The sequence below is a fragment of the Ptiloglossa arizonensis genome, chromosome 10 (assembly GCF_051014685.1).
Source record: "Ptiloglossa arizonensis isolate GNS036 chromosome 10, iyPtiAriz1_principal, whole genome shotgun sequence".
NCBI classification, from domain to species: domain Eukaryota; kingdom Metazoa; phylum Arthropoda; class Insecta; order Hymenoptera; family Colletidae; genus Ptiloglossa; species Ptiloglossa arizonensis.
The window spans coordinates 15,908,848-15,929,225 of NC_135057.1; the positions used below are offsets into that span (position 1 = coordinate 15,908,848).

The 20,378-nt window shown below is 49.3% G+C and overlaps 1 protein-coding gene across 12 annotated transcripts in view; it reads right to left on the reverse strand.

Moving 5' to 3' along the window:
* The window catches only part of LOC143152095 (uncharacterized), a 42,136-nt gene extending 29,527 nt beyond the window's left edge, over positions 1-12,609 (reverse strand). For 3 of the 12 annotated variants that reach the window (XM_076321799.1, XM_076321807.1, XM_076321804.1), the window contains exons 1-2: positions 11,741-12,609; positions 10,224-10,592 (exon numbers count right to left, since the gene is read on the reverse strand). In XM_076321799.1, the coding sequence (XP_076177914.1) occupies positions 10,224-10,280 (57 nt within the window). In that variant the 5' untranslated portion in view covers positions 10,281-10,592; positions 11,741-12,609. The remainder of the gene's footprint in view (positions 1-10,223; positions 10,593-11,740) is intronic. The other 9 variants (XM_076321803.1, XM_076321806.1, XM_076321798.1 and 6 more) reach the window with 4 other exon arrangements.
* Positions 12,610-20,378: the final 7,769 nt, after the last annotated feature.

Below are 20,378 nucleotides of genomic sequence, written 5' to 3' on the forward strand. Positions count from 1 at the left end.
GAGGTCCGGACTCGTTCAACCCCTCGGTTGCTTCAAATCGGTGCGGTTTATTTCTGGTAAAAAAATTTAGAAGACACCAGCAGGTTGTATTTCTTGCAGCTACACGAACCAACGAAACGACACTCGCGAGGGGAGATATTCGTTGGTGGAACATCCGGGGAGAGCGTTTCATATTTTTATTCGTACAGTGAGGATTGCATTTTTGCACAGCCGGTGAGCAAATTCGATAGACGATTATTCGAAACCGCGTGCGTTAAAAGTGTCGCGTTTGGTAAAAGTACACCAAGAATCGTAAGAACCGCAAGAATGTACGGTGGTAATATCGATGTAATAAATCGCGCAGTGGCCGCTCGCGAAGCCGACTACTCGATGAATGTTTTCTACCAAAGCGAAGTAACAAATCAAAACTCGGCGAAGGCGCATAGAATCGAGAATTACTTGGATAAAATATAGAAAAGTTTCGAGAATGGCCGGTATGTTCAAAGTTCGACAAAGAAAGGGAACTTAACCCCGAACCGATGTAACGGACGCGAAACGTAGATCCGAAGTAAATTCTTTCATTCTTTCCTGGAGTTTTTTTTTCTTATATTTTTTTTTTTTCTTCTTCTTCCATTATTTTCTCCGCGCGTGGTAAACCTCCGCATTCGGACGAAACAAGTTTCGAGCCGCTGGCAATTTAAACTTTTAATTACTTGTCCGTTCTAAATATTAAACCGGCGTCGTATCGCGGCGGGGGTGGTAGCCACGAGGCGAAGCGAAAATTCGCTCGAACGATGCGGAGCGAATCGAAAAAATTCGACTTTCGATATAACGTTTCGATTGGTCGGTAGGTTGATGGTTCTTCTTCCGTCTCTTCGTTTCTCCGCGGGGTGGGTAATTTTCGAGCGATCCGTTTTTCCAGGCGGCTGCGTGCCGATGAGACGTCGAGATGAGATCTCAGAGGGTGATCCTATCTCCTACTCTGACGTATCTCGTCTTCCTTCACCCCGCTGATTATAGTTCGAGGACAATTACCGTCGGCGATGGATAAGCCTCGGTTGATCTTGCATCGTTGACGACACGGCCGGGGGACGTCCACCTAGATGCAATTCTGATTTTTCATCGCGCGCGTATTTCGCGGGACTTGCAAACGAGCCCGCGAAACGTCGCGGTTTGAAATCTGGTGTCGGACATTCGCACGCGAGAAACACATTTGAACTCGAGTAGTCGGCTCTCTGAAGAGACCGCGGCGCGACACGAGGGAAATATGACCGCGCAGCCCCCGCGCGCGACCCGAATAGCTCTCGTTGAATTATCGTTTTCGTTATTATCGTTATTAACAGCGTAGGTCGTCATCGTTGTCGCTGAAGTGAACTCGAGGATTTACGAGTAACACTCGAGCGCGGTATCTGACTGCTCCGAGCGTCACGCACGGTACAACAGGGCCGCGAAGTGGTTCAACGTGAAACCAACAAATGTCTCTCCCTTTTTGTTCCGCGCATTTCTTCACTTTTCTCTCGTTCGAGTATCGAGGCTTTTATCCAACGTCCTATCTATCCTTAAAGTGTGTTCACCTTGCGTCGTGAAACACGACCGATGGTATTTAACGGAACACGAGGAGCGAGAGGAAGATACGAGACGCAATTGCGTTTCGGAATCCAGATCGACCGAGATCGGTGCTGGTCGCCAATCTAGCGCGACCTCATTTTTCCGAGATTTCGACATCGTGGAAACGGGCGAGAAATAAGTGGCCGGAAACGTGGGAAATCGGCGTGAAAAACGACGCGATTTCCAATTGAAGTAAATCCGTCGAGAGCGGTGCATACGTGTAAAAAAGTGTAAATATCGCGGACGATAAACGGAACGTCGAGGAAGCGGAGATAACCGCTGCGAAACCGTGTCGAAAGGGACAATTAAAACCGCGACCACGACCCCGATCGCGAATGGAAATACAAGAGGAGAACGCGCGGAATGTGCGCGAGTACGTCTGAATTGTGAGAATGCAACATCGAATGTGCCAACGTGATTGTAAAATTCCATCCATTTCGACGGAAATGCAAAAAAAAAATGGATACACAGGCCCGCACGCGCGCACGCGCGCGTGAGCGTGCACGTGTGTACGTGCAGGCGCAGGTTTTGATTAAAGAGATTCTCGAAAGCCGAGAGAACGAACCGCGGAAGTTGTAAATCACGGTGAAGGCCCGCGTTTCAACGTGACTAAAAAAATCTTCCACTGCTTTACGAATGAAAGGACGAGGTGTGCCGCCAAGTGGAACTCCTCGTTGAAAGGCGGAAACTTAAAGGACGATCGGTCCTTTCGCGGTGAAAAACTTTACGGATGTAGGGGAAGGTCCCCCGGTATCGATCGAAACTAATTCACACCTCTACCGATCGAAGACAAATCGAAAAAAGAACCACGCATCGTTAACCTCTCGTTACCGAAAAATCTACCGACCGAAACACCTGTAATTACAAGTGGGACAATTTGTCGTCCGTTGGGGAATTCCCGAATTGGTAGAGTTAAATTTTGAAAAATAAATTTTCCTTCTTGAGAAAGATATTCACCGCGATAGTTTCTCACCAGGCGATAAGCAGAAAGAGAGGAGATGTCCTGCTAGGCAGAACGATCGTTCCGCGCCGCTTGCCAAGGGGAAGGAGAGAAAAACGAAGGAGAGGCGAAATTGCAGCGCAGATAGTGACGTAACCGGGCATGGCCCGTTGACTTCGGCGCTCTGGACGGTCTGACTGCGCCTCTACATGCGGGTTATCAACACGATTGCGCGTTGTAAACGACGCTCAGGGGCATATGGCCGAGTAGTAGGAGTCAACGTACCGCACTCCAACACGGGGTGTACCGGGCGAATATCGACGGAGCCGGCACGGTGGCGCAGTGCCGATTCTCCTACTACCTTCGTCTTCGTGCCAGCCGCATGCAGACGTCGGAAATACTGCGTGTCAAAGTCGAATCACTGGGACAGCTAGCGTTCTTCCGTACCGTGTGTCGAGCGTTTCCCCATGGGCGTGAGAGACGCGAGCGGCCACCTTTGCCACTCGAGCGGAGAATTTCAATCCTACCGAACCGTACCAACAGAAAAATTCCTCAACCGTACATTTTCGGGGTTAAACAACGAGGCTCCCTCCGCTCCGCGAGACACCGAATCAACGTTGGATCCTCGTCCAGTAGCGTTCAACGTGCTCAACGAAGGACACGAACCGTCCGTCTCGGGTTGCTTGAACCTTTTTGGTTCAACGAACCTGCTCTAACCGCGACCAACGCCATCTTTCGTAACCGAAGCTGGCCACGGTAGTCCCTCTGTCGTGAAATTGAAATTTCGCTCGACGAATCGAACGAGCGATATTCGTTTTACACCACGCGAACGATTCCCCGAATTCGATCGGCACCGGATGTTAATCATTGAACCGTTACCCCTCGTAAAAGGGCAGGTAATAATTCTCGATTAAAAGGGGGTAGGGGGTGAACAAACGTCCGTTGCACGGGGGCGTTGATATACACCGGGCACGGTTTCCCGTGATTACGTTTATCTACCAAAATAATAAATCGTGCCCGCGCGAGACCTAGTTCTGCGGTCACATGCGATTTTTGATGCACAGGTTGCACGCCCGCAGCTAGGTAACCCGATTTGCGTCACCCGGTGCATATTGAAATATTTCCTCCTTCGCCCGAGAGTATTGTAATTCGCGAGAGACGCAGATTTACCGTTGCATTCGAAAAATAACTCTGCCGGTGGTTACCGGTTGGCATAGACCCTTTCTTCTTTCCTTTTTTTATTCCGAAAGTTCTCTTCGACGCAATCAATTTGCCCTAGTTCGAAAAACACGATTCGGTTCGGTGCGCAGAAATTTCGTCGAAACGAAACGTACGGGAAGAGTTACGACGATGGTCGGCGTAACAGACACGACCGATGTTTATTATAAATAATGTAAGAATTGTTCTCGACCGGCCACGTCCAACGAGTTGGCCGGGGGTTGCGCATTGCAGCGAGCAAGTAGTAAAAGTCAACGTACGTTCCGCGAAGAGAATGGCGATGCACGTGATAGTGCATATCGACGAACGTAGAGTGGCGCAGTGCCGGTTTCTCCTACCGCTTTTCGTGACGTGTCTGGGCACCCGCGAATTGTGTTAGGCGATTGTACGAAGGTGACGCGGCGAAATACAACGAGTCGATACCGGCCGGCCGAAAACTCCCCTTATCGTCGAATCGACCTTAAAACGTCCGGTAGCGGTGGCGATCAGGCTCGATACGATTCGACAAATCGACGATAAATCACGCCCGAGTGCGACCGGCAATGTGAAAATACACGGCTGCACTTCCGGCAGCGGTACGAGGCAATACCGAAACACCGGGACTGAAAGAATTTTTTTCGGGGCGTATCGCGCTCGTAAAAATAGTTATTGCTTCCCGATGGTATCGTACAGGTCTTGGTTTTTCTTTTTCCGATCCAACACGAATCGACGTTTACAATCGAGCAACTTTTCCTTCGAACGTTGCTCTTCGACTCGACGAATTGTTTGAAATTTCATCGGGGAACTGTTACGAACTTTCGACGAGAACGGGCTTTAAAAAATTGTCGAATCCGTAACGAGAAACACACGTGCCCGACACTTGTCGCAAATTTACGCCGAATTTTGACCAAATATAATTTCTTCCTCCCGGTACACGTTTCCTCATTGGATACACCCGCGAGCGAGCTAACGAGGGGAATCGATTTTCCGCAATTGCATACCTGCATTCGCAACGTTGCCCTCCACGAAGAAAAAGATTATATCGCACGCAAGAAGGTAGTTCTCGTTAAGCCAATCAACTTTGCCCTCGTAGCAATTTTTCTAACCGTTCCGGGGAAAGGGCCATAACACGTCCTAGTTTCTGGAATCGTGCTGCGTTTCGTCGAAAGGATGTAACTTTTTACGGACAGGGGGACCTCGGAAAATCAATGGCCGGAGCGTCTTTTTGTCGTAAACATCGAGAGACGGGTTCGCGGAGAATTAATAGAATTTCTTGCCCGTGGGAGAAACGGAAAACCGAGGACTTTGTCCCTGTAATCAACCACGTGAACGTTGTCCGTGCTACGTCACCGCAGATCGTGTCATGGCGACCGGATTCGCTATAGACCGGGAGGTCAACGAACGTGGGGCATTTTGGAAACCTGTCTACAGGGTCGGCCCGAAGTTCCATCGCGAAATCAATATCGAGAACGGTTCTAACGATCGTTCCACGATCGGTATCTGAAAATACAGGAATTTTAAGAGCACGTTTACAGGAGAAGAAACACGAGTATCCTTATACCGTTTTCTGGACGAACGAGTTTAGAAATCGCAACGAAATCGACGAGAAAGCGTTCCAGCGGCAGTGTTCTTCGCGTCGCGATTCGTCATTGAACTAATTCGCCGTGTAATCGGCCAACGTAGCACAGAATCGCAGCTGACGCTCCACTTTTGAGGAAAGCGCGATCGTCGTCGCGATAAGAGGCAGTCTTTCCGCTTGGAGAGATTCGACGCGGGGAACAACCGGAAAAGAAGAATCGGAAAACGTCTCTATACGCCTACCGATCGACTTCCGGACAAAGACGGACCGCAGGGAACATTTAGCCCGTTCACGTATTCACGCGAACGATTATTATCTAATGAGACGAGTAATTACCGAATATGCCGCGCAACTGCCACCCATTAATCACACCATTGTTCTTGCCTTAAGATGGGCCCGCGAGGGAACTGACAACCGACTCGGCTTATTAAAAAAAAAAAAGAAACCACCGCAAGGAAAATTAGCGTCCTATTTGCAAGGATGCGATCTACGATTACCGCTAAATAGAGCTAATCGCGTCTTTACGGTTTCGACGGCGCTCGCTTTTGTACGAGATTCGCGCGGTATTCGCGAAACGAATACTCCGAGACCATGAGAAACGTGCAAACATTTCACGGCATTGTACCGAGACTCGAACGCGTCTCGGTAATTTGGTCTCCCTGGATGTGTTCCGCTATAAATATCCAGATAGTTTTTTTTTTTACTTCCGCCGGACTACAATTTATGAACCACGTGTGTCGATCTTTAAGGTCAAGCCTTTGGAGATCAATCTTTCGAAGTGTGGTTGGATAATCGACTCCACGTCTCATTTTTTTTATAGTTTCTATAAAAGGACACTTTCGTGAAACATTTTTTACACACGTGAGTATCGTTCTCGTACCTGTCCGTTGAAAAATCGCTCGAAGATCGTATTATTCGACACGATCGAGTTTTCCATTCGAACGATATTCGTACTCGATCAACGAATCGTGCTCTGTATCGTGCAATAGCCACGGAAGCGGCGATTGTCCAAAAATTATTCACAGACACTAGGTATCCGTTTACGTTATACATATACGTATCACCGTGCGACAAAACGGTCCCAGCACCCTACGTAATAATAATAATAAACGAATTCTGCTCGCCATTCCAGCGACCAGCACCGTGGAGCGACACGCATTCCCGACACCTACGGCGCGCGTTGTTCGAGCAGGGTTTGTCGCGCGAAAATGCGAGGGACGAGTCGAATGTGGCACGAGCCCGTCGACGAGAACACGCCAATTCTCCAGCTCGGAGATTTATGAGCCGTGGCTTAAGGTAAACCGCAACGCGAACAACCGATCCCCTCGCAACCCTCTCTCGCGAATTAATCCACGGGACCGTGAAGGTCGAGCATCGCGTTCCACGAGTGTCACTTTTATTCCCTCGGGAAACGATAAGAGAAACTGACGAAAAACGGGGGAAAAAGAGAGAGAGAAAAAAAGGGGAACACATCTAAAGAATCACGGGAATTCAACGAGCCGTGCGATCGCGAGTGTGCGCCGGTTCGCGTGCATAATTTTTTGGAACACGAACGCCAGCCGATTAGGTCGCTGGAATTATTCCCCGAACAAACGAATCGGCGTGTTCCGTACCGGGCCATTATTATTAATATTCCCCAGACGGGGGACGGAGGGGTTGAACGGCTGCCGTGAATTGCTCGAATCGTATCCGTTCGAGCGGAGCGAAAAATAAATTCGCGCAATAATTTTCCAAGCTGACGTGTCCGTGTCGATCAATGTCCGAGTTTCGCATTGTTCGGCGCGAACAATGTGCACGCGGATGATTGGTTCCTTCATCTCGAGAGAGTAACCGATAATCCGTAATACGGAATTACTTATCGAACGTCCGTTCGATTTGCAAGCGGAATCGAGGGCCGGCGAGGAAGAAAACAGCCTCGAGGGACGACGACGACGACGACGACGACGAGGAGGAGGTCGATATTGGCTCCGCGCGTTGCAAAAATTCCGCCGTGTTCGCCGGATGGTCCCGCGAAAGAAACCATCGTCCCCGAGCCACCGGCGGGCAAGAAACTTCTTCCTAGCTCGAGTGAGCGAACCGTCTCTCCGGCTGGAAAATCGAACCAGCCACCGGCTGCACACCGAATTCCCAGGTATTCGCGTACGTGTACCCGCGAGCGTCTACTTCCTAACTCACACGCCAAGGAATCGTTCCGAGAGTCGCAAAGTTCACCCTGTACGAACGACGTACGAGGTGAGACGCGAAGGAACGATTCGACTTCGTCGAGGTGGTTCGAGACACTGGAAAAAGTTACGCGATGGTACCACATTGGCCGAGCACTCGATCTTTCGAACGATTACGTATTACGAGAACGATCGCGAGAGAAATTTTGGTCGAAAGCGCGCGAATTGAGATTCGAATCATCGGAACACCCGGTAGCTCTCTTAGGAGAGCAGCCAATAACGCTGTGAACCATCGACGACGATAACGGTGCCGCGTTGCGGAAACACGTGTCGTCTCGAGCGTAGGCGAATAAAAGGTGTTCGGCTTTGGAGGAAACGATCGATGAAGCTACGAAATCGCGTCGAACAAAAGTAACGCCGTGAAAAGCCCGAGCGAAGTCTGGCTCGACGAGACCGAGGGCAATTTCGTTTCCGAGATTTCGCCGGTTCGAACGGCTCGTGTCGATACAACGCGATACGAGTCAACGATCGAAAAGCACTACCGGCTCGATTGAAATTCCGGTTCCCGTTCGGTACACGAGTGGTCTTTGAATCGCGTTATTTTGAGGTTTTTAACGTTGAAAGCTCGCTCGGTTATAGGAAGGTAAACCATCGAGCTCCGGGCCAGCCTCGATTAGGAAGACAATGGATTGTCAAGCTCGAGTGCTAGCCAAACTTTTCCCCCTCATCCAATAAAGCCACAAATCCCCCTCGGCTAAATCTCTGTCGTACACAGGGACTCCAATACACAGATAATATCAGTACCGAGATATAAAGTGTATATAACCAGCCCTGGCGAGAATTTGAATAGCAAACTCGTGAAATCGACGAGGAAAGCGCTCAGGAAGCGCTTACTTTCCGGCGATCCCGGCAACGCCACCGGGTATTTCGACTCTCGACCGTGCACCTCTATGCACGAGAGTCTCGTCGAACGAGAATCGTAGAATCGAAAAGAAAAGAAAAAAAAAAACAAACAAACAAATCGTACGAACGATCGAACCCTTCTTTTGTATGCACCATCGAGAAGTTGGTCGCTCTGCGACGACCATAGCTCACTCTACGAGCTTCTCTCGAGAGTGGCGTAAAAAATTCTTCCACCAGATTGGAAACCTAATCTCCTCGCCAGGCCATTGACCGATCGAGACCACCGAGAGTACGCGAATCCTATTACCGATATTGTCCACGGTATCGTCGGGAATGTTCCCCAGGGATTTCCGAGAAACAGCCAAATCTTGTAAGTATCCCCTCCTCGGAGTCACCATCGCGAATAGATCGTTCCTTAAGCAATGTTTCTTATCTCGGACTCTTGAAAATTCCCTGGACGCTTCGTCTAGATTCGAGGCTTTCCTCGACGTGGAAACAAGCTTAACGGTATAAGAGAACGCGGAAGGCTCAGGATACGTCCCATCGGTACGCTTTTCTCGTTGCTCGCAAGAAATTGGGAAACCGTCCAAATTTAGCAAATGGATTCCGCCAGCGAATCGCCAACGACGAACCGTGCTCAACGAGCGAATGCTTGCACCGCCGCTAAGGAAAGGACAAACTAATCTACCATTTCTGAACCTCATTGTCACTGAAGATGAAAAGTGTGGAGGGTACCACGAGGAAGAAAACAATGGAGAGACGCCGGTAGCGTGTTCAAGGACCGAACTTTAGCGGAAAGAGTTTTATTGTGCGTCTGGTCTGACGCAAGAGGAGCAATCTACTTCGAACTCCTAAGAATTCCTAGAAGTTAAACGAATCGGTGTGACGAACGACTTGAGAGAAGTAATCGCTCGATATCCGGGATTGAAACGATTCTTCGGGGATCGGAGATCGAGCAAATATATGATATACGATTATGGAAAGTAACGTTCGATACATTATCGATTAACGAACAGGATTCGTTCGGTTGTTTTAACCCTTCGGTGGCGTCCTCCGTAAGTTGTATGGAGTACTACCGATATACCCCTCTCCTCCCACGAACAGTTATATAAGAATGAATAACTGTTTTGGACCGCTCCGCGTTAAGCTCGCTTGTTAACCTTTTAACAGGAGAAGACGAGGTAACTCGTCGTTTGCGCTCGTCCGTATCTTACGAGATGTTTTCGTTGCTTCTTTATTCGTTTATCAACGGATCCCTAACATTAACGGTATCATAATATTTGTATTAGCGTAATCGTCCTCGATAATTATACGAGCGTTTACGATCGAGAAATTACCCATTCCCTGGCTTGGGTACACATTGTTTACAGTCAGTCGCACGAGTCTACGTATACCCACCTAATGCAGTACGTAAAGCCAAAGTACGGACGCGAGCTGTTGCAAGGCTGTTTATGCTTACAACGTACATTCTTGTGCATTCAAATATACATACCTCTGACGTTTTACGTACATTTTTCAAATTACCGTATTCGGTGCTCTAAGCCTGTTCGATTAATATTTCTACGAGATATCGCTCGCTTCGATCGAACGGTTCGATACCTGGTGAATTATCGAACTCTCCGCGGTATACGCGTCGTGTACACAGACTCTTGCGATCGACTGTACCTTCGTACTTTGGTCGTTTACCGACGCGAAACATTTTCGGACTCGCGAATATTCCGGTCGCGTCCTCTGCAGTTCCAAGGAGATCATCGAGTAGCAAGGAAAAAATCCTCCTACCGGGTGTCCTCTCTGAAATATCTACCGGAACGTCCCGCGAGCGCAACGATCTTCCGGGCGATTTTCTCTCTCTCACCTTGTCAATCGGCATTGAAGGGCACGCACGACAGAGGTTCCAGAATGAACCAATCATGAGGCCGCGGTGTGTGGGGCAGTGGAACAGTAGTGACACACAGCCGCTGCAGTAGCGACGGGGCCGTTCAGACGACGGGCACGGTCGTCAGGCCAGGTTGATCTCCTCCCGAGGACGTGGCTCCTCGGCGTCGTAGACGCGGCTACACTTGCTTCACTTCCTCTCCTTCTTCTCCGCTACCTCCACTACTAACCACCTCGAAACTCCTCCTCCTCCTCCTCCTCCTCCTCCCCTTCCTTCTCCTCCTGCTCCTTCTTCTCCCTTCAAGGCAGTATTCGCGAGCGGCGTTCGGGCGTCCGGCTTGCTCTCCCTCTGCGTGTACGATGTGTGTGTATGCGCGCGTACCAGCGAGGGTGTACGAGTGTGGCCGAGCGTGGGCGGGTGTGAGCGAGTTAGCGAGGGTGTGCGTCGGTGTGTATGCGTGTACATTCGTGTGCACGAGGACGGGGCACGCGCGCGCCCGATACGCAGCGCCGGGTACGCGTCACGAGCGTGGTGGTGTCGTAACAAGAGAATGGGAAAAGAGAGAGAAATAACGCGAGTGCCGGATCGGGATAGAGGTACACCTATCCTCGGAGGGTGCAGCCTTAGCGGGACTTTAACCCTTTGCTGCACTCGTGGTGCGTCTACTCGCCGTTGGAACGCGACCGTGTTTCGATTCGACAATTATACGAAAAAATAACCGGCGTCTCGGCTCGAGACGATTCGGTAGAGATCGGTTCGCGAATTGCCGAGATTTTCAACCGCGCACAATCGACGCACCTAGGATTCGTGACTCGATTTTCACCTAGGATTTTTACGCGAGTTTTCACACGATCGAAGAACCGAGCACCGTGAAAAGAACTTTGCCCACGAATGTCCAACGGTGAACGCGTCGCGAGCTATGGAAGCGCAAAGGGTTAAGTTCCCAGGTTACGGATGAGCTCGAGGTGGAACGGAACGATGATACTTCGAAACGACCGAAGCGCGCTCGATGTCGAAAATCGGAGGATACGCGGAGGGTGATTCACGGGGATCTCTTGGTTAATCGAGAACGTAAAACGACACGTCCCGGTGGAGCGCCGTTATAAAACCGGTCGCGAACGTATTCATCGGAATCGAGGGGGAAACGTGTAGTTCGAACGGAGGTCGAGTCGCGAAACGAAATCAAGGACGATACGGCGAACGGAGAAAGGGGGACCGTGTACGCGATACCTTCGTCGAGGGGTTACGTCAGAGTTCGCCGCGGAGATAAGCGATGCGAAAGAAACACAAACGGGAGTACGGATGATCGAGCTGGTCACGGGACACAAAAGAAGTAGAAGAAGAAGAAGAAGAAGAAGAAGAAGAAGAAGAAGAAGAAGAAGAAGAAGAAGAAGAAGAAGAAGAAGAAGAAGAAGAAGAAGAAGAAGGAGGAGAAGAAGAAGAAGACGAGACACCGGGGAAAGCAAGGAAGGGGCGGGCCGTCTTCGAAGGCCTACCACTTCATCCTCTCCGTCGTTGGGGATTTTTCGCTTCCTTCCTGGCCGGACACGAGCCTTCCTCTTCCTCGTAGAACCGGCAAACTTTCACTCTCTTTCTCTCGGTCGGCGTCGATCTTCGATGTCGAACGTATCGTCGGTCGCGATCGTACGTGGATCGGTGCGGGCTAACGGTGTGTGGCCCGGCGGCGCGTTCACCGGCTAAAATTCACCGCATCCGGAGAGGCGATCTCTCGCGTGCGTGCGTTGCGTGCGTGCGTACGTACGTAGGTACGTGCGTGTGCGTGTACGCGACGTGTGCCCACCGTAGGCAGAGAACGGAGAGAGTTACCTTCTTCGACGCACGCGACGACACGGAAAAAGTTCGGGGATCGCGTACCCGGCGTTTTAGACCCTGTGCACACAGACACACACACGCACACACTCTCTCTCTATCTTTCTCTCTCTCTCACTCTCTCTCACTCTTTCTCTCTCTTTCTCTCTCTCTCTCACACTCTCTCTCTTTTTCTCTTTCTCTCCGTGTACGCGTCTCTCTCGTGAACGTGCAACGACTCGTGTACGAAAGAGAGATGTATATATCGACGGCGACGATAGGAAGGTAACACTCGGACGCGTTTACGAACGGAATGACGAGAACGGAGGGCAGAGCGAGAACGGAATCGTGAGAGGCACTGGTCCCACCGTCGCACCGATCCCACCGACGACGTTGCGTAGAGCGCCGCGTCGCCGGCAAGACGCCTCGTCGGTAGAAGGGGTTGCCAGAGCGCAGGCGCCCGACCGGATCGGGTCGATAGTCCGCAACGTTACTCCCTGTTCTCCTCTCTCTCGCTCCTGTACGCGCGAGCTTCCCTCGCGCCTCTCCTTGTCCGTTTTGCACCGTCTTTCCCGCTGAATTCCCTCTTTCCTTCTGTCTCCTTCCCTCTTCGTATCGAACTTCGACACTCCGCCTCTTTTTCACGATCCTCGCGATACTCTTCTCCGTTGTGTCTATCCACTGTTCGTCTCCGGCGTCCGTGTCCACCGTACACTCTGTCGAGAATTTATCGAGAAAGGTACACCCTTCTGGGCCACCATCACCACCCCCCTCTCCCTCCCCCGGTCCATCTTTTACCCTACGCCGGTCTCCCTTTTCCGAGTTTTCTTTCCTTTGCGCGATCGAGTCTTCCCCCTCTCGCGTTCCCTTCGATTCCCACCCCCTTCGTCTCGTTCTCTGTCTTCTTTGTAGTCGCTCGTGTACTACAGCCAGTTGTCTCGCTCTCTGTCCGCCTTCTCCCGTCTCTCTCTTGATGTACTTAGGGGTTTCTCTGTCTCCCTTCTTGTTTCCGTTCCCCTTTGGGTAAACCCCCTGGTTCCTCCATCTCTCCCTCTCCGGCGCGTTCCGTCTCTCTCTCTCTCTCTCGTCTCCACGGACTGCTGTTCGTTTTCTGTAACGTTCCCCACAGGTACGTACATTTTCGAATTGCCTTTTCAACCGCGACTTTTCAGTCTCCTCGGTCTCTTCGCGCGCCTTCGAGTATCTCACTCCGTCGAGATACTTTCGACGGTTGTTTCTTATCGTTCGACCCCCGTCTATTCCTCGTCCCCTCGTCCCCTCTCCCCGAACCATTCTCGTATTCTTTCCGAACACTCCTCGGCCCGCGATGCAGATAGTTTTCTCAGACCTTTCGTCCTTTGTCGCGTGCGCAACCTTTCAGAACCTCCTTCGGCCCCACCTCTGTGCACGCGCGGCTCCCAAGTCCTTTCGTTTCGTTTCGTTGGAAAATTTCCTCGCTGCGACAATTCGTCACGTTTTCCAGCGCGATTTCATTTCCGAGGTTCCCTGCGTCTCGCTAGACCTCTGCCTCCTGTTTCATGTTTGCCGATACATTTTCTCGTCCGAAGACGAGACACGATTTCCACCGTGGAAATTTCCTCGTCGGCGATTTTCCCGTTTCTCCGCGGGCGCTTCGTTCCCTTTTTCCTTCTCTCTCGCCCCCTGCCTCCTCCTCCTCCTCCTCCTCCACCTCCTCCACCTCGTCCACCTCCACCCGCCCCCACGTCGCCCCTTTTCCGCGGCACTCGATCGTGCATCTTTCTCTGTCGTTCGGTCGTTAGTCGTCCCGTTCCCGTGGCAGGCGCCACGATGTCGAGCCAGCGTCGCGACGCTGGTAACCTTCCTGCGGCGATCGCGGCTGCGGCCGCGCTATAGGCGCGTTTTGCGGCGTTTCGAAACCCTGGACGAAAGTTGGGAAATTTTCCACAAAACCGAGCCGCGGTGAGCTCGTAGAGCCAACGACGTACGTTCCATTATAAATAACGTGTTCGGTTTTCGACGTGCAATGGCCAATGTATAACCGTTAAAGTTAACCGCGGCGTGGATCGTTTTAAAGAAGACGGATCTTATCTTGTAACGCGTCTCGTCGCACGGTATATCGATATTGAAACGAGCTAGCAAAGTTTGCACGCAACCACGGATCCTGGTCCGGTGTTCGAAGGGGATTGCAAGATCTTGTGCACCGAAGCAGATTCCCGTGGAGTTTCACGAGCTGAACGGAAACCTTGAACCTACTTTTTCGATTTGTCGGAAGAAAATGTCCCGGTGGAATGGAAGCATTTTGCGGAAACGCTTCCGCCACTGGTACGTCGACTATCCCGTGTCTCGTTACCGAGCGAGAACAATGAAAAACGAAACGAATCGCGAGTCAGACGGGCGCTCGAAATTGGTGGAGCAAGTTTCGAAAACGCAGCCACCGATATGGGTCGCGGGACGTTGTCTTCTTTTTTTTTTTTTTGCTTTTTTTTTTGTTTTTCGACAGACGGAATTTTCGGCCGATGCGCAAATAGAAAAGAAGTGAAACACGCTCGGGGGATTCGCCGCGGATCGTTTCGATATTACTCGAACAGTGAGATGCGTACACGTTTCCGATCGAAATCGAATAATATCGCGCGTTATCTATGGCCAGCAGGGCCGAGACTTCGAATACGCCCGAGTGTCTAAAAATCCGTTGCTTCTAGGATTGAATTCGAAACGAAACATTTTCGTCCAGGACTCGACGCGATAATCGATTGCAGAATCAAGGTCCTGAACGAATCAATTACTCGCAACGCCCAGCTGTCGATAGTAATCCTGATCCACGAGCCTTGTCCGCGATAACTGCTAAAACTAACGCACGACACGAGCCATTAATGATACTCGAAACTTTAATGTCCGTCTCTTTGGAATTACTCGGTTACCAAGGGTAACTGGTCGGAGGCAGACTAGGGAGTGTTGAAATATTCGAGCAACCGCTCATAAAAGTCACAGCCTTCGGCTACTGACCGTGGTTCGGGTCCTCTCGCTTATAGCTTCATCTGTCCCGTAAAATCACCAAAGAAGGGGAACAATGTTCCCTTCTACGGTCGACTCGAAAGGGGAGTCGGTATCGCTCGGGTGCTCAGTGACAAAACGACCTAACCGAACAAACATTGTTCGACAATTTGTAAAGTTAGAAATGCCCATCGACTGCCCGTTGCGCGTTAAATTTCAAATGCAACGAGTCGACCGGCATACCGGCACCAACGGTCGCGACCTTCGCGAGTTTTCGGAGGAATTAAAAACGCGGTATTCGCGTCGAAGCTTCGGAATGTACGCAATGTACGATTCGAGTTATTTTTAGGGGGTGATCGCCGAGCGTTACGTAACGCCGCGTAATATATCCTACTTATCCCTGGAACACTTATTTTTGTTGGCGCGAGGGACACGCCTGCCAACCATATATTCGACCAGCACGCTTCCATCGACCCGAAGTCCGCTTTTCCAGCGATGTTCGCCGTAGGCACGTAGATGTTCCACGGCGTGCGTTAAATAACATAACCGTGACCCAAATAATCTTGAATTCTCCGTCTTCTGTGTTCACCGCAACCAGGCTCTCGCGCGATATCTTGTCGCATCCTCGGAGAGAACGAGAGCGCAATAAATCTGCGAGTGCCGGCCCGAGTGAACCGAAAAACCGACGCTTCTCTTAGGTATTCGGGTATTTGTACGAGGTACTCTTAACGGAGAAACTTCTCTACCGTGCCCGGACAGTGTTATCGTCTTCTTCGGAGGAAATCCTGATTGATCGATCGATCGATCCATCTTGTGGAAACGAGTGATACAATATCGTCGAATTAATGGTCTATGAATCGTCTACGAAGGAAACGCTGTTGTGTATAGTCCGTTTCTTTGTTCGCGATACTTTCCTCTACGTTTGAGTAAGTGGCAACGATACTTTTTATGAAAAGAAAAAAAAGAAACATGGAGAATCGTGTATTCGAAACGAAATTTAGTATCCGCCGCCAATGATACCCGATCTCCCGAAGTAGCCGCGGTAAGTGTGTTCAAATTAAATCGTATATCGCCGTTAATTTCCGCCAACGATTTCATAAGAAATACTAATTGATTTCACTTAGGTAATTGTAACACGTGTGCCGTAATTTTCCAAAAAGACGTATACTGGAATCTCATTTGCGCGAACAATGGAAGCGTCTGATTCGTATTCCGATCGGCCGCTCTATGAATCCGAATCCGCGAGCGTACGTGCGGGAATACAGCGTTAATAAGCAATTATCGCGGAATTCCGGCGAACGTCATCGCGTGGCGAATTCACGGGAAAGAAATACACACGTGTGGCCGACATGCGAAATTAATACTTACCTTACTGGTATAAATATTCATGACTCCACGTGGACGTGGCGTGCAAGCTAAAGGATAAAGCGTTGAATTTTATATACCGTCCGACGAACTATTTACGGCTAGGATAGGAGATGTTCTATCGTGTATGCAGGCACGAATTTCTGGGATCTCGACATGCTTCTAACAAGACTGTGCGGAGTAGCAGCTTCGCCATTGAAACGAGGATGCGAAAGTCACCGTGGCAAATTCGTACGCAAGATGCATTTGAACGTGGCTTCTGTTCCACGGACGAAGAGGAGATCGTCTTTTTCTCGTACGATGGACGAAAACCGCGCGTAACGTCGACGATTACAAAATCGCGGGATAAATACACTGCTCAACATAATTAGAGGATCACCTACATAGTAAGGTATCTAATACTAGTCTACTAACTGCTTAGTAAGGTATCTAATATAACTGTACTAGATCCTGAACCGATGTTCGCTCCGTTCCTCGAAATTATTCCGAGATCGTGATCCGATGATTATTTCGAACAGTATATTTACACTTGAAGTTGTTGCTGAAAATAATCCGGTGCAACAAATCGTAAAGATGCGTAGCGCGCGAGTACACAGCGGTGCTATCATTTCCAGTGTGTAATTTTCTTCCTTAAAGGTGGATGAAAATAATTCTAATGATTGTATCGGTTCGATCTTCACGCGAAGAGTCGACTGATTACGGCCGGTAATTTCTGGATCGTTGAAGACCGGTTGCACGAGAAACAGCGCTATCGTTCCCGCCGCGAAGGAAGTACGAGATATTTTACGAGTTCTTCGTGAAAAAATAAAAAAGAAGAAAAAGAAAACTAAATCGCAATTATAGAATAAAGTATTTCCACGTGAGGCTTTGTTCTCGGGTGAACCTATTTCGGTTAAACGCCCAGGGCCCGACGATTCGTTCGTTACACCCCGAAGAGTCTTTCGCGGTATATTCGAACTCGATTGTCTCGAAAATTGAAGCGACGTACGACCAAATTTTATTCGACGTTCTCGATTTATTTTTACAAGAACAATCGTCCGCTGTGCCGCGTATCCTGATAAGCACCTTAACGTTTCAACGACGAAAAAGGAAGAAAATCACCCGTTGGAAAAGAATTGCGCGCCGTTGCATACTCGCATTGTTGTTTACATGGTACGCAGCGAGTAACTGTCCTAATTTTCGTGGTTAATTGAAGGAGCATTCGCGCTGCAGGAAACCGCGTTTTTCCTCGCGTCGATGCAACGGTAGAGAATTTCAGCGGCAACCGGGTAGTGAACGGCGGCGAGAGAAAATAATGAAATTATAGGACATTATGATATCTAACAAAGAGCAGAGACGTCGGCGGCTCGATTTAATTCCCTTTCCGCGGGAATCCCACCCACGCCTCGTTAAAAACGAACCAAGCCCAGAGGCGACGTCTATGCAAGCGCAAGTGGGTTAATTAAAATCTTTAGTCGAGCGTCTCGCCGTTTACGCCTATTTTTTTCCCCCTCAGATTTATCGTTGATCGTCAGAAATTACTATAATCGGACGGAACAATAGCTGTTTCCGAAGTTTCCCGGAAACTTATCTTCGCGCGACGACCGAGCAACGGTATTTCGGAAAGAACAATAGGAACAGCGAAACAGAGCGAAATACTTTCCTTTGTGACCGATGTTTAACCGGATTCCAGCGTTCGCGAAAATTTTTCAAGTGTACGTCATTTGAAAATTATCTTTCTCACTTTTCGTTTTTCACGTAGCGCGCAACGTTCGGTGTATCGTTCGTACCGTACGGTTAATGAACGTCCACGGCGTTTGTATTAAAGTTACGATTTCGAACAATTTTCACCGAGAATCGCGCGTCCAAGTTTAACGAGTTGAGAACGAGTTTAATATCGTCGCTGAATAGATTGGTCAATTCGAGAATGGAAGAAACGATACGTCGTCACGCAAAGTTCGATAAAGTGTAGCGTTAAACGCGTCTGCACGCACGTACGTACCCTGCACACACACCGTTGATAAGTTACGCTCGACTTCCGCTTCCGTTTGCTACAGCCGCCGCATTCGCTCGTGCGAACGGCACCTGCCCGAATTGCATGAATTACGTTGCCATCCAGTACACGTTGGTGTCGATCTTAAAAAAAATTCACCGTATTCCACGAATTTATTTCAGACGTTTTAACAATTATTCGTTCTTCTTCTTTCCTTCTTTTCTTTTCTTTTCCTTTCAACTTTTATCTCCTTTTACTTTTAATCGTTGATCACAATCCGAACGTTGAACACTCGAAGGGTACAATTTTTCGTTGAACGATTTCTTTTCTTTCCCAATCGTTGTCGTTATTGTTAATGCTTTTCGTTCAAAGCCGCCGCGATGACGGTTTACACGGTGCAGTGGAATTATAAAAATAAGGGAAGGTGTCCCCGGATTCTTCCACGATAGGTAAGCCAATACCGGCTTTGCCAACTTCTGCGCCTACAAGACATAATAGCAAGTGGTTCAAGTGGACTGCAGAAGTGGAATTGGTGTCGTCTTTTGTTCTAGCCGAATCAGCACCAACCTCTTTTTCTTGGCGTTCTTAGAAATCAATACGTGCTTCCTAAGTTGCTAATACACGGCTAGGCCTGTCTATCGCGTGTTCCGCACAGTTCATGGAAACGTGCGACTTTAATGTAAACGCGATTAAACGCGTCGATTCTTCTCGATTCGACGACGCGTCTGTTGCCCGTAGCTGCGACACGAAATGCGTGTGCGCTTCTCCCTCTACGTGGGTACGTGTACGCGTACCCGTGTCACTAGAGTAGTTAGCAATGAAGGCACGCAACATCGAACGTGCTTGATCGAGTAACGTGTTGAGGAACGATTCGTATAGGTGCTAGAGGTACATACTCTAAAGTGTTGCAAGGAATGGGGTATTTAAATGCAGGGCCCGTCAAAAAATAAAACATTCAAATTATGTGTTTAAGAAACGTTGTTTATATATTGTCACATTATACAGTAGGACTTTGAAGGTTCAGAGTCGTTGGTGTGCACGCGAAATATATACATCGCACGAAGTCCCTTGTGATCGATCATCAGAGAGAAACACGAATAATTTCCGATTCGAAGAATTTTATCTCGCATCGATTTGTACGTTACGAACGTTAATCGAACATTTTAACCGCGGTGCTCCGTGTCCTTCCAGGACGAAACAAAATACGAAGAATGAAAAATCGATAAGAATGTTCGAAAGAATGCATCGCCGAGACGCATTCCGAAAGTATCGGAAATACGAACGGAGGAGAATGCGATCCTCCGAACGAATTACACGTGTAACGTGCCAATAAAAGACCAGTTACGGAAGAACGGTGAGAAACGATCGGTATCGAAACAAATCGGTACGAGATAAGAAGTTTGCCAAATGTTATCGCCGAATGAATAATTTATTACCACGAAAGGGAAAAAATCGGAACATCGTACGAAAGCTCGAAAGAACGCCAGAGAAATATGGAAATTACTCGGTCGTTTCGACGTGGCGCGTTAAATCACAGGAGGAACTTCAAATGAAAATTGCATCGTGACCGGCACCGAAGCATGCTTGCACCGGATCGATCGTTGCAACCCGTAACACTTCGACCATGCATCGGTAAAGGTGAACAAACCCTACCGTGTTTCGACTCGAGACGTCTGCGCCACATAACCTGCTAGCTACCGCTTTATGACACGACACGACTCTAAATAATTCACGCGCGATCGTAATTTGGATCGTAAAAACAATTGAACGGAAAAAGGAAACGGGAGAACTACGATCGATTATCCTAGAGAAATATTGTTTCACCGATGATCTATTCGCGGTTCGTTTACGGTTAGGCACAAAATACTTCGTACAGAGACGCTCGCATCGCACTCGACTCGATCGCAACATGGCCGTTCGCTTGCAAGGAATTAACGTTTCGTTTCGGCTCACTCACCAGATATTGCTTGCAATGTTTTTTATGCTTAACGGTGCAGCGTTTCTTCTTCTTGGCG